General features: G+C 44.4%; 1 protein-coding gene across 1 annotated transcript in view; it reads left to right on the forward strand.

The window, feature by feature from the left end:
• Positions 1 to 13,160, forward strand: part of CDK19 (cyclin dependent kinase 19) — a 394,114-nt gene that overhangs the window by 143,252 nt on the left and 237,702 nt on the right. The window contains exon 3 of the mRNA XM_073576006.1: positions 115 to 225. Coding sequence (XP_073432107.1) covers positions 115 to 225 — 111 coding nt within the window. The remainder of the gene's footprint in view (positions 1 to 114; positions 226 to 13,160) is intronic.

A 13,160-nucleotide genomic window follows, 5' to 3' on the forward strand; every position in this document is an offset into this window, starting at 1 on the left:
AAAATACAGTTGACTAACTACTATATTGTTTTTGAGTATACTTGTTTGCACTCTTGTGCATAAAATGGAAGACTTCCGATAACCTTGTTTCCTTTTATTTCTCTCTTCATATAGCTGTTACGTGAGTTGAAGCATCCAAATGTGATTGCTTTACAGAAAGTATTCCTGTCTCACAGTGATAGAAAAGTTTGGCTACTGTTTGATTATGCAGAACATGATTTATGGGTAAGTTTGCATATTATTTACTTTCAATTTAGAAATCTTTGTGTGCCACTTTTGATTATGCAAATCTACTGTATGACTCCTCAGGAGCTTGGGACTGCCCACATGACTCTATTGGTTTAATTTACATACAGTGCACACTGCTATATGCATTTTTAGACCTAACTCTGAAACCGATACTTTTGAGTGGGGCATTTTTAGGAAGCTTTTCCAAAGCAGTATAAGGATATTGTGGTGATTTCGGGACAGAAATGGTAGATAAATGGTAGTGAAAGCTGTGCTTTAAATACATTTAATTGAATGCATTATCCTGCACTATTAATCCAGAGGTTGCTGAAAGCAACAATAGGCTAATTGTTGGCATATTAATCATTGAAACAAATCCTTACCCCAACATTTGGCATAATACATTCCTGGATCAATTACCCAAGATAAAGAGAACCTTCCACCAAAGTCATGTTGAACAGGATTCAATATGTAATAGTGGCAGCAAAGCAGAATAAAACATATTTTGTTTTGATTTATTGAGTCTTTCCATTGTAGAGATATTATCAATCAAATTTTAGGCACCTATATGAGTAAACACTCACTTTAAAGAAAGGACAACTTGCCCCTACCATAGCTTAGGGAAGATATTGCAGTGTGAGAGACATAGAATGACAGAGACCCCTAATTTTCTGGTCTAAATGCCTACATAAGTCAGCGGGGGAGGGGCAGTGCAGCTGAGTTCAGCTGTGTCACAATAAAAACCCTTCTATCAACTCTCCTCCTCTCATAGTACTATCAGCTCTGCTGTACTGCATCTCCTCCAGACTGCCTATTTAGAGATGATAGCTCAAAGTGTCAATACCACACTTATATCTGTTGAATTCAGCAATGAGAGCAGATCACATCCTCATTACATCTCACACAGGAGGAGTCCAGAAGAAGAAGTGAGATCATGGCTATCATTTACATCTTGCACAGAAGCAATTACAAGATGCTTTGGCACGTTATACATAACACTCAGTAATAAGAACTATTAGAAAGGTTTGTAATGTGATACAGCTAAACTCAGCTGCATTTTGCCTCCCCCTACTCTCAATTAAGCAGTAAGTTAGACCAGGAGATCAGAGCTGTATCATTACATCTCAGATGATGAGAAATCTGCTCCAAGCTATGGGGGTATGTCCTTCTTTCCTTTGAGGGTTGCTGCCTACTTATGATGGTAAGCATTATACGGGGAGAAGTACACACCCAAGAGAAAACTGTCTGGTAATACCCACTTAGAATAAAAATAAAAAACAAGTACACTCATTAGGTGCCAAATACATTGATTGCTAATTAGGTATGAGGGCCCAGAAGCTGTGGTATAATTCGACCATGACCCTGTACGGTAAGACACAGCCATTACACAGTAACAAGCAGGTGCACATTTATAAGATTATAAGCACAGGGACATTTTTTTTAAAACACATCTAATTGTGGAACTACTTTAAAGATTTATTAAAGTATACTTAGTTTGTGGGACAAACCCTTTAAGTAATATAGTTTTTACAGCTCCATGAAAAAGCGTTTGCCCCTTCCTGATTTCCTGTTCTTTTGTAAGTTTGTCACACTTAAATGTTTCAGATCACCAAGCAAATTTAAATATTAGACAAAGATAACACAAGTAAACACAAAATGAAGTTTTTAAATGAAGGTCATTATTATTAAGGGAAAAAGAAATCCAAACCTACAGGGCTTTTGTGAAAAAATGATTTCCCCCCACCTTAACCTCTTCATGATCACCAACGGTAGATATACGTCAGCGCTAGCAGGGCTTTGTGCAGCGCTGATGTTTGTCTACGGTTGGCGGTTTTGTGCTGATCGGGACCCCCACGTACCTTATAATGAGGGGATTCCAGCGCACAACGCTTCCTGTGACCCCCGACCTCATCAAGACCTGATTGGTTCAGGTCCTGATGACATCAGCATCACACCAGCCAATGAGACAAATCACTGGGAAAGTTTGTTGTAGCAACAAACTTTCCCCGGTGATCTGCCTCATAATAATGCTGTTTCTCCTCTGATCTCTTGTCAGTGAGAGATTAGAGGAGAAACAGTGTGACAAGTGCTGCTGGCAACAGCTGTGCCAGTCAGCGATCTTGTTATAAAGTAAAAAAACAAACAAACAGATAAGGCAGGTTAAGGTTAGTGCTATAGTTAGGGTTAGTGTTAGGCTAAAGTTAGGGTTAGTGTTAGGTTAGAGTTGGGGTTAGGCTAAAGTTAGGGATAGGTTAAAGTTAAGGTTAGGGTTGGGGCTAAAGTTAGGGTTGGGGCTAAAGTTAGGATTGAGGCTAAAATTAGGGTTGAGGTTAGTGTTATGTTTGTGGTTAGGGTTGGGATTAGGGTTAGGGGTGTGTTGGTGTTATGGTTGTGGTTAGGGTTATGGTTAGGGTTTGCGATTAGGGTTAGACTTGAAATTAAAATTAGGGGGTTTCCGCTGTTTAGGTACATCAGGGACTCTCCAAACTCGACATGGCGTCCGATCTCAATTCCAGCCAACTCTGCGTTGAAAGTCAAACAGCGTTCCTTCCCTTCCGAGCTCTGCTGTGCGCCCAAACAGTGGTTTACCCCCACAAATTGCACAACAACTTTGGGGGTCTAATTTCTCCCATTACCATTGGGAAAATAAAAATTTGGGGGCGAATATATTATTTTTGTGGAAAGAAATGATTTTTTTTATTTTCATGGCTCTATGTTACAAACTTCTGTGTAGCACTTGGGGGTTCAAGATGCTCACCACACATTTAGATAAGTTCCTTGGGTGGTCTAGTTTGCAAAATGGGGTCATTTGTGGGGGGTTTTTACTGTTAAGCCCTGGAGTCCTGGGTTCAAATCCCACCAAGGTCAACATCTGCAAGTAGTTTGTATGTTCTCCCTGTGTTTGTGTGGGTTTCCTCCGGGTACTCCGGTTTCCTCCCACATTCCAAAGACATACTGATGGGGCTCACAATCCAAATCCCCTATCGGGGACAGTGATGATAATAATGTGTGCAAACTGTGAAGCGCTGCGGAATATGTTAGCGCTATATAAAAATAAAGATTATTATTATTAGATTATTATCAGGGGCTTTGCAAACGCAACATGACGCCCGCAGACCATTCCATCAAAGTCTGCATTCCAAAACGTTACTACTTCCCTTCCGAGCTCTGCCGTATGCCCAAACAGTGGTTTACCTCCAGATATGGGTATCAGCGTACTCAGGAGAAATTAGACCCCCAAAGTTGTTGTGCAATTTGTCCTATCACCCTTGGGAAAATAAAAGTTTGGGGGGCGAAAAGGTCATTTTTGTGGAAAAAAATAAGATTTTTTATTTTCTCGGCTCTACGTTACAAACTTCTGTAAAGCACTTGGAGATTCAAAGTGCTCACCACACATCTAGCTAGGTTCCTTAGGGGGTCTAGTTTCCACTGTTTAGGCACTTCAGGGACTCCCAAACGCGACATGGCGTCCGATCTCAATTCCAACCAATTGTGCATTGAAAAAGTGAAACGGCGCTCCTTCCCTTCCGAGCTCTGCCGTGCACCCAAACAGTGGTTTACCCCCATTTTGTGGTTCAATTTCTCTTTTTACACTTGTGAAAATTAAAAAAAATTGGTTCTGAAGTAAAATGTGTTTGAAAAAAGTTAAATGTTCATTTTTTCCTTCCACATTGCTTCAGTTCGTGTGAAGCACGTAAAAAGTTAATTAACTTCTTGAATGTTGTTTTGAGCACCTTGAGGGGTGCAGTTTTTAGAATGGTGTAACTTTTGGGTATTTTCTGTCATATTGACCCCCCCAACTCACTTCAAATGTGAGGTGGTCTCTAAAAAAAAAAATGGTCTTGTAAATTTGGTTGGAAAAATGAGAAATCGCTGGTCAACTTTTAACCCTTACAACTTTCTAACAAAAATAAATTACCGTATTTTTCGGACCATAAGACGCACTTTTTTCCCCCCAAACATTTTTGGGGAAAGTGGGGGGGGGGGGTGCGTCTTATCATCGCAATATACACCTGTGGCTGGTGAGGGTGCGGCGGGGCGTGCTCCAGTGCAGGGGCAGCGGCTCTCTGTGCTCTATGGGGGGCTCCGCCGGCATTTCCTCAAAGCCTGGAGGCCCCCGCACATCCGTTGCTGCCATGTTGCGGTGGCCTCTGAGATGGCCGCCGGTCCGGAGAAGGCGCGTGCTCAGGTTCAGATCTCGTCCCGAGATCTCGAGAGACTAGATTCAAATCATGGTGAATCTCGGGACAAGATCTGAACCTGAGCATGCACCGTCCCCGGACCGGCGGCAATCTTCCCGGCGTCCATATTCCCGAGCTTTGAGGAAATGCCGGCAGAGCCGCTGCTCCTGCATCGGAGCCACCGTCCCTGCACGGGAGCACAGCCCGCCGCCACCACCACACCACAGAGACCCCCTGCCCCAGCACAGCCCAGTGCCCCAGCACAGCCCACCTGCCCCAGCACAGCCCACCTGCCCCGGCACAGCCCACCTGCCCCGGCACAGCCCACCTGCCCCGGCACAACCCACCTGCCCCAGCACAGTCTACCAGCCCCAGCACAACCAACCTGCCCCAGCACAGCCCACCTGCCTCAGCACAGTGCCCCAGCACAGAGCCGCCACCACCGCACCAGCCTGGACAACCGAATGACCCCTGTGACCACTCCTCCACCTGTGTCGGATCCCTTCCCTGGTAAGATAAATTCAGACTCTAAGACAGACCCCCATTCGACACATTATTTTTTTCCCTATTTTCCTTATGAAAATTTGGGGAGCATCTTATGGTCCAGTGCGTCTTATAGTCCGAAAAATACAGACTATATGTTTCAAAAATTATGCTGATGTAAAGTAGACATATGTGAAATGTTATTTATTAACTATTTTGTGCGATATGACTCTCTGATTTTTTTAAGGGCATAAAAAATAAAAGTTTGGAAATTGCGACATTTTCAAAATTTTTGCCAAATTTCCATTTTTTTAACAAACGCAAGTCATGTCAAAGAAATTTTACCATTGAAGCACTCTAGAGTTATTACCTCATAAAGTGACACTGGTCAGAATTGAAAAAATTGGCCGGGTCACAAAGGCAAAAACAGGCTCTGGCGCGAAAGGGTTATAATATAAATTAACTATGGTTTATCACATCTTTGGGAAGCGAGGTTCAGATTCCCTAACCACACACAGGCCTGATTACTGCCACACCTATTCTCAATCATGGAATCACTTAAACTTAAATCACTTTCCGTATTTTTCGGACTATAAGATGCAATGGACCATAAAGCGCACCCCAAATTTTCAGAAGGAAAATAGGGGAAAAAAAATAGTGTCAAAAGGGGGTCCATCTTACAGTCCGAATTCAGCTTATCTGGGGTGGGATCAGCAGCGCGATATGACTCCCATCCCAGGCTGGTGCGGCAGGTGCAGTGTTCTCCGGGAGATCCCATCCCAGGCTGGTGCGGCAGGTTCGGTGGTGGTGCTCTGTGGTGCGGGGGGTTCCACCGGCATCTTGTAAAAGCCCGGAGGCGCAGCATATCCATTGCTGCGATGCGGTTACCTTCGGGAAAATGGCCGCCGAGGGCGGTGCATGCTCAGATTGAGATCTCGGAAACGAGATCTCGTCTCGAGATATAGTATTTATAAGTATATTCCAACTATAAGATGCACCCGTATTTCCCTTCAAAATTTTTGGAGGAATAAAGTTCATTTTATAGTCCGAAAAATACGGTAAATAGGACCTGCTTGTCAAAGTGTATTAGACCAAAATTTCCTCCAAAGCTATCCATCATGCTGCGTTCCAAAGAAATTTTAGAGCAAATGAGATCTCTCTGTCTGGAAAAGGTTAAAAAGCCATTTCTCAAGCTTTGGAATTCCAGCGAACCAGAGTGAGAGCCATTATTCACAAATGGCGAAAACATGGAACAGTGGTGAACCTTCACAGGAGTGGCCGGCCAACCAAAATTACCCCAAGAGCACAATGACTACTCATCCAAGAGGTCATAAAAGACCCCACAATAACATCCAAAGAACTGCAGGCCTCACTTGCCTCAGTTAAGGTCAGTGTTCATGACGCCACCGTTGGAAAGAGACTGGGCAAAAATGGACTGCATAGCAGAGTTCCAAGACGAAAACCACTGCTGAGCAATAAGAACTTCAAGGCTCATCTCAGTTTTGCCAGAAAACATCTTGATGGTCTCCAAGTCTTTTGGGAGAATATTCTGTGGACTGACGAGACAAAAGAGTTTTTTGGATGGTGTATGTCCCATTATATTTGGCATAGAAGTAACACTATATTGGTGGTCTGGGTTGTTTTGCGGTTTCATTACCTGGAAGACTTGCTGTGTTAAATAGATCAATGAATTCTGCAGTCTACCAAGAAATCCTGAAGGAGGATGTCCTTCCATCTGTTCGTGACCTCATGTTGAAGCTCACTTGGGTTATGCAGCAGGACAATGATCCAAAACACACCAGCAAGTCCATCTCTGGCTTAAGAAAAACAATATTAAGACTTTGACGTGGCCTAGTCAAAGTCCTAACTAGTGATGGGCGAGCAGCATCATTGCTCAGGTCTCCCCGAGCATGCTCGGGTGATCTCTGAGTATTTTGGCGTGCTCGGAGATTTAGTTTTCGTCATCTCAGCTGCATGAATTGCGACTTGTAGACAGGCTGAATACATGTGGGAATCCCCTATCAAACAGGCATTCCATACATGTATTCAAGCTGTCTAGCAGTCGCAAATCATGTAGCTAAGGCAACGAAAACAAAATCTCCAAGCACTCCAAAATAATCGGAGACCATCCGAGCATTCTCGGGGAGACCCGAGCAAGGAGAACACTCGCTCATCACTAGTCCTAACCTTAATATGATTTGAGATGCTGTGGCATGACCTTGGAAAGGCGGTTCATGCTCAGAAACCTTCCAATGAGCCTGAATTACAACAATTCTGCAAAGACGAGTGGGCCAAAATTCCTCCAGAGCATTGTAAAAGACTCATTGCCAGTTATCCCAAACGCTTGATTGCAGTTGTTACTGCTAAGGGTGGCTCAACCAAATATTAGGTTGAGGGGGCAATCACTTTTTTCACATAGGGCCCTGTAGGTTTGGATTTCTTTTTCCCTTAATAATAAAGATCTTAATTTAAAAACCTGCATTTTGTGTTTACTTGTGTTATCTTTGTCTAATATTTAAATTTGTTTGCTGATCTAAAACATTTAAGTGTGACAAACATGCAAAAGAATAGGAAATCAGCAAGGGGGCAACACTTTTTCACACAACTGTATATCTATTTGTAATAGTACAGTACATATTTTCAAAAAGACATCCATACCCCACATAAAATAATTAAAAATAGATCTCGAGGAATATGTCATGACTATCCAGGAACCCAAACTGTTTATATTGTCAAGTAGCACTTTGAAAGACAAGCCAAACTTTACCTCTTATTTATTATAATAATAATAATAATAATAATCTTATATAGCATCAACATATTCCGCAGCGCTTTACAGTTTAACAGTTTCAAACATAACAGTCTTAAGTAACAACTAGTGATGAGCGAACATGTTCGGCACTACTTGGTACTCGCCCGAGTATCACTGTACTCTGTGTACTCTGAGAGCACCGAGCATTTCCGGGATTACTCGGCGAGAACTCAGGTCTCCACCCAGCTTTTTTGGCGGACTTTACAGAACCAATAACGATGCAGGGATTGTCTGCCAGGCAATGAAACGCCGAAGCCTTCTTTGTTGTGGTCATGCAGTGATTGGCTGGTCGCACATTATCATCAGGGTTATAAGAGACCGGACGCTGCCCTGCTCGCCGCATTCAGCTCTGGATTGAGATAATGTAGGGAGAGCTGCTGCCTTGATAGGGTCAGAATTGGGGATTTATTAGTGAGTGTGGGGTCTACCATCCTAAACAACGCAAATCCAGCTAAACCAACAGTCCTTCTAAGGACTAATTCCGGAGTATATAGGTTCCAGTGTTAGGCAGGCAGGGTAGTGTATGTTGCTGTATACACATCAGTGCAAGGTCTCACATCAGTGCATACATCAAGAGGGTCCTGTGTTCTGGTGCTGCTGCTGCTACCTGTGGGATATATAGGCCATATATACCTACCCCCAGGTGTAATTGGCTTTGAAAATTTTTTGGGGCCAGGGCTAATAGAGCTTTTTTATTGCAAAGCAATCCAGAGCCCTTTTTTTTCCTCCACTTGCTTTTTGACCGTGCACAATACAGCCAGATCCTTTTCCTAGCACAGCGTGAAAATCCAGCAATTTTAAAGGGGTCCCAAACATCCCTTTTGAGTGTGCAGAGAAATATTTATTTTTTATGTGGTACGGTTGAGTAGTTTTTTTTTTTTTTTTGAGTGTCTTACACAATTTCTTAACACTATTTTGCTGAACCCCCCAAAAAATACAGACAGGCCACATATTTTACAGTGTGGTATATCTGTGACACGCCTCATCCATCCGTCTGCTAAAAATTTTGGTCTTTTTAGCCCTAAATTCATTTTTTTTTGCGTTCTGGCACTGTACTTATATACAGCACTATTTAGCCCCCCAAAAAAACCAAAAAAAAAAACAGGCCACACATTTTACGGAGTGGTATCTGCGCGCCAGCTCATATCTGTGTGTGCTCAAAGTTTGGCCAGTTTACGGCTGTTTCTTTTTTTGTCTGGAGTGTCACTGGACTTATGTACAGCAACAGCAGTATTTTCACCCTAAAAATAAAAATAAATATAAAAAAAAAATTGTCGTAGTGGTATTTCTGTGTGTGCTCCAAGTTTGTCCAGTTTACGGCTATTTCCTTTATTGTCTGGGGTGTCACTGGACTTATATACAGCAGTATTCCCCCCCCAAAAAAAAAAAAAAATTGTCGTAGTGGTATTTCTGTGTGTGCTCCAAGTTTGTCCAGTTTACGGCTGTTTCCTTTTTTGTCCGGGGTGTCACTGGACTTATATACAGCAGTATTTACTCCAAAAATTAAAAAAAATATAGGCCACACATTTTTCGGTATGGTATCTGCGTGCCAGCTCATTTCTATGTGCTCAAAGTTTGGCCAGTTTACAGCTGTTTTCTTTTTTTGTCCTGGGTGTAACTGGACTTATATACAGCAGTATATAGCCACAAGAAAAAAAAAAGTAGTTTTGGTATCTGCGTGCCAGCTCTTATCTGTGCGCTCAAATTTTGGCCAGTTTAGGCCGGTTTTCTTTTTTGGTCCTGGGTGTCACTGGACTTATATACAGCACTATTTAGCAAACTATTAAAAAACATACAGACCACACATTTTTCGGTGTGGTATCTCCGTGCAAGCTCATATCTGTGTGTGCTCAAAGTTTGGCCAGTTTACGGCCGTTTTCTTTTTTGGTCCTGGGTGTCACTGGACTTATATACAGCAGTATTTAGCACAAATATATTTATAAAAAATACAGGCCAGAAATTTTTGGTTGTGGTATCTCCCTAACATGCCTCATTTATCCTTGCCAAAAATTTGGTCATTTTAGGCCTATACATTGTATTTTATTTGCAGTCTGTTATAGTACTTTTTAAATCTGATAAGGCAAAACACATTTTAACCTAAAGTACAGATAGGTAAAAGTGTGATTTTGCAGCACATGTATCACATACAAGTTGCCTCCCAAATCACCCTTTTGTATTGAACGTGTCTAATATTCTAGTCCATTTACAATGGACAAGGTGCGTGGCAAGAGACGGGGAAGTGGACGTGATGGTGATGGTGCAGGCCAAGGCCGAGGACATGGGCAAGCTGAAATTGGGCCACCAAAAACACCCACATCTTCTAGCTGAACCTTAGTGTCCAAAGTCCTAGAGGATCGCAGCAAAACAGCACTATTAAAGCCCGAGCAGTGTGAAAAGGTTGTTAGTTGGAAAGCGGATAATACATCCAGTTACTTATCCACCACCACCAGCAACTTGTCTTCAACACGGTCAAGTCACAGTTGCTGTGAATCGGGACTGTATATTTGCATATTCCTTATCCTTATCCTCCTTCCTCCCACCATTCTAAGTGCCCTGAGACAACTGATCCCACGCTCGGACACTCCGAAGAGCTGTTAAGTTTTCCATTTGGAGATTTGTGCCTCTCACCCGGTCCACTTGAAGCGGGGCAAGATGATATTCCATGTAGCGATGCACAAATCTTTGAGCAGCCACGGTCACAAGAGGTGGACGATGATGAGACACAATTACCGGAAAGTCAGCAGGAGGCCCAGGGTGGGGAAGTGGAAGATGAAGTGGTGGATGATGTAGTAACAGACCCAACCTGGCAGGAGGACATGCACAGCGAGGACAGCAGCACACAGGGGAAGGTAGACATTGCACCATTTCAGGCAGGAAGAAAAAGTGTGGTGGCTGCAGACAGAAGGCGTGCAACCATTCCCCGTAACACCAACATGACGGAAGTTGCCAGTCCAACTGTTAGGTCTTCCCGAGTCTGGTTATTTTTTAAAGACTCTGCCGATAACCCCAAACAGGCCATTTGTAACACCTGTCATGCCAGCATCAGCAGGGGTAGCAAAACTACCAGCCTTACCACCACCAGCATGATCAGGCACATGTCAGCAAAGCTCCCGACTTTGTGGGCCCAACCCCAGGCTTTAGGAACAGTGTCTGCGGGTGACACCACTGCTTCTTCCACTGTTGTGCGTGCAAGCCAATCCCCTGTCCACGGGGCATGCGAAGATGCCTCATGCCCTGCACCTGCCGTTGCCCACAGTCAGATACCAGCATCATCAAGCACGTCCTTGTCCCAGCACAGCCTTCAGTTGTCCAAACCCCAGTCATTGGAACATAAGCATAAAAATGCACCCAACGCCCCACAGGCCACAGTACTCAATTCTCATATTTCTCATCTGCTTGTGGATGAAATGTTGCCTTTTAGGCTCATGGAGACGGAAGCTTTCTGCAACCTGATGTCGGCGGCTGTCCCAAGGTACTCGGTCCCCAGCCGCCACAATTTCTCCCGCTGTGTCGTCCCGGCATTACACAAGCACATGTCCCACAACATTACCCGTGCCCTTAACAATGCAGTTACTGGGAAAGTACACCTAACCACGGACACATGGACAAGTGCTTGTGGCAGGGACATTACAGCTCACTGACTGCATACTAGGTTAACATAGTGGAAGCCAGGACCCAGTCAGACCTTGGGATGGAACACGTCCTCCCGATGCCAAGGATTGCGGGCCCTACGTCAATCAGGGTTGCTCCCACTGTGTACAGCTCCTGCACCACCACCTCCTCCTCTTCAGCCTCCATGTCCGAAAGGAGCACATCAGTCACAAGCTGGAAGCACTGCAGCACTGCCAAAGCAAAGCGGCAACAGGCTAGGCTCTGCTGAAGCTAATTTGCTTAGGTGAGAAAATGCACAATGCTGAAGAGTTGCTGACCGCTCCGAAAGAGCAGGCAGATGTGTGGCTGACACTGCTGAATCTCCAGTCAGGCATGGTTGTGTGTGACAATGGCAGGAAGCTGGTGGCGGCTCTGAGGCTAGGCGAACTGACACACGTACCATGCGTGGCTCATGAGCTGAAACTAGTTCAACGTTTTCTAAAAAGCTATCCGGAGCTGCCAGATCTGCTGGTTAAAGTACGCCGCCTGTGTGCACATTTTACAAAGTCAGCTACAGCTTCAGCCGCCTTTGCCGTGATTCAGCAGCGATTGTAGATTCCGCTTCACCGACTGGTGTGTGATGTCCCCACACATTGGAACTCTACACTCCATATGTTGGAAAGGATTTGTGAACAGAAGCGGGCAGTTGTTGAATACCAGCATCAACAAGGCTGTCGTGTTTCAGGTTTGACACCACACATAAGACCTCAGGAGTGGACATGGATGTCAGGCATATGTAGCATCCTCCAAAACTTTGAGTGAGGAGTCCACCAAGATGGTGAGCGGCCATGACGCTATAATTAGCGTCACTATCCCGCTCATCTGCATTCTGAAAAGCTCTCTGTTCACAATGAAAGAGGATGCATTGCAGTCGGAGCATGAGGACATGGATCAAGGAACCATACAGGGTGATTACACACAGCCCAGCCTCATGTCATCCCAACGTGGATTGGTTGACAATGAGGAAGAGGAGTAGGAGGAGGAAGAACAGGAGCTACTTTCATGTGCTATAGACGGGACTACAACCACAACTGTCATATTGTCTGTTCAGCGTGGATGGCCTGAGGACAAAGAGGAGGAGGAGGACAACTTGGTCAATCGTCCTGTTGGTGAGGACACGGAAGGCTTGCCTGTTACCAGTCTGGCACGCATTGCTGACTTTGTTGCGCTGCCTTTCCCGTGACCCTCGTATTGTCAAAATATTGTGTAACAGTCATTACTGGCTAGTGACTCTTTTAGACCCATGCTACAAGAATAACTTTCAATCTCTTGTTCCAGGGGTACTGTACCAAAATGGTGCAGTACCATAGGGCCATCGTTGCAGAGTTTTTAAAAAAATTCCCTTCTCAAAACACTGGCAGCAGAGATAACATTTTGTTGGCCAACAAAGCAGGACAAGGGACATAGACACAAGTCCACTCCAGCAGAGGCAGGGGAACACTGGCAACATTCTGGGACAGTTTTCTAAGTCCCTCCCATCGCCCATGCACTGAGGCGCGGGGTAATCTCACAAGAAATGCAATAGTTTCTAAGATGCTGAGGGAGTACCTTGCTGACCGTACCAACATCCTCCGTGATTCCACTGTGCCTTTTAATTATTGGGTATCCAAGCTGGACACGTGGCCTGAGCTGGCTCTCTACGCCTTGGAGGTCCTGGCCAGCCCTGCTGCTAGCGTTTTGTCCAAGCGGGTTTTTAGTGCTGCTGGTAGCATTATCACAGATAAGTGCATTTGCCTTTCTACGGAGATGCAGGCAGGCTGATTCTTATAAAAATGAACTAGGGATGGATTGAGCCTGACTTCGCG

This window comes from Dendrobates tinctorius, unplaced genomic scaffold (genome assembly GCF_039654945.1).
Source record: "Dendrobates tinctorius isolate UK_male_01 unplaced genomic scaffold, ASM3965494v1 ptg000046l, whole genome shotgun sequence".
NCBI classification, from domain to species: domain Eukaryota; kingdom Metazoa; phylum Chordata; class Amphibia; order Anura; family Dendrobatidae; genus Dendrobates; species Dendrobates tinctorius.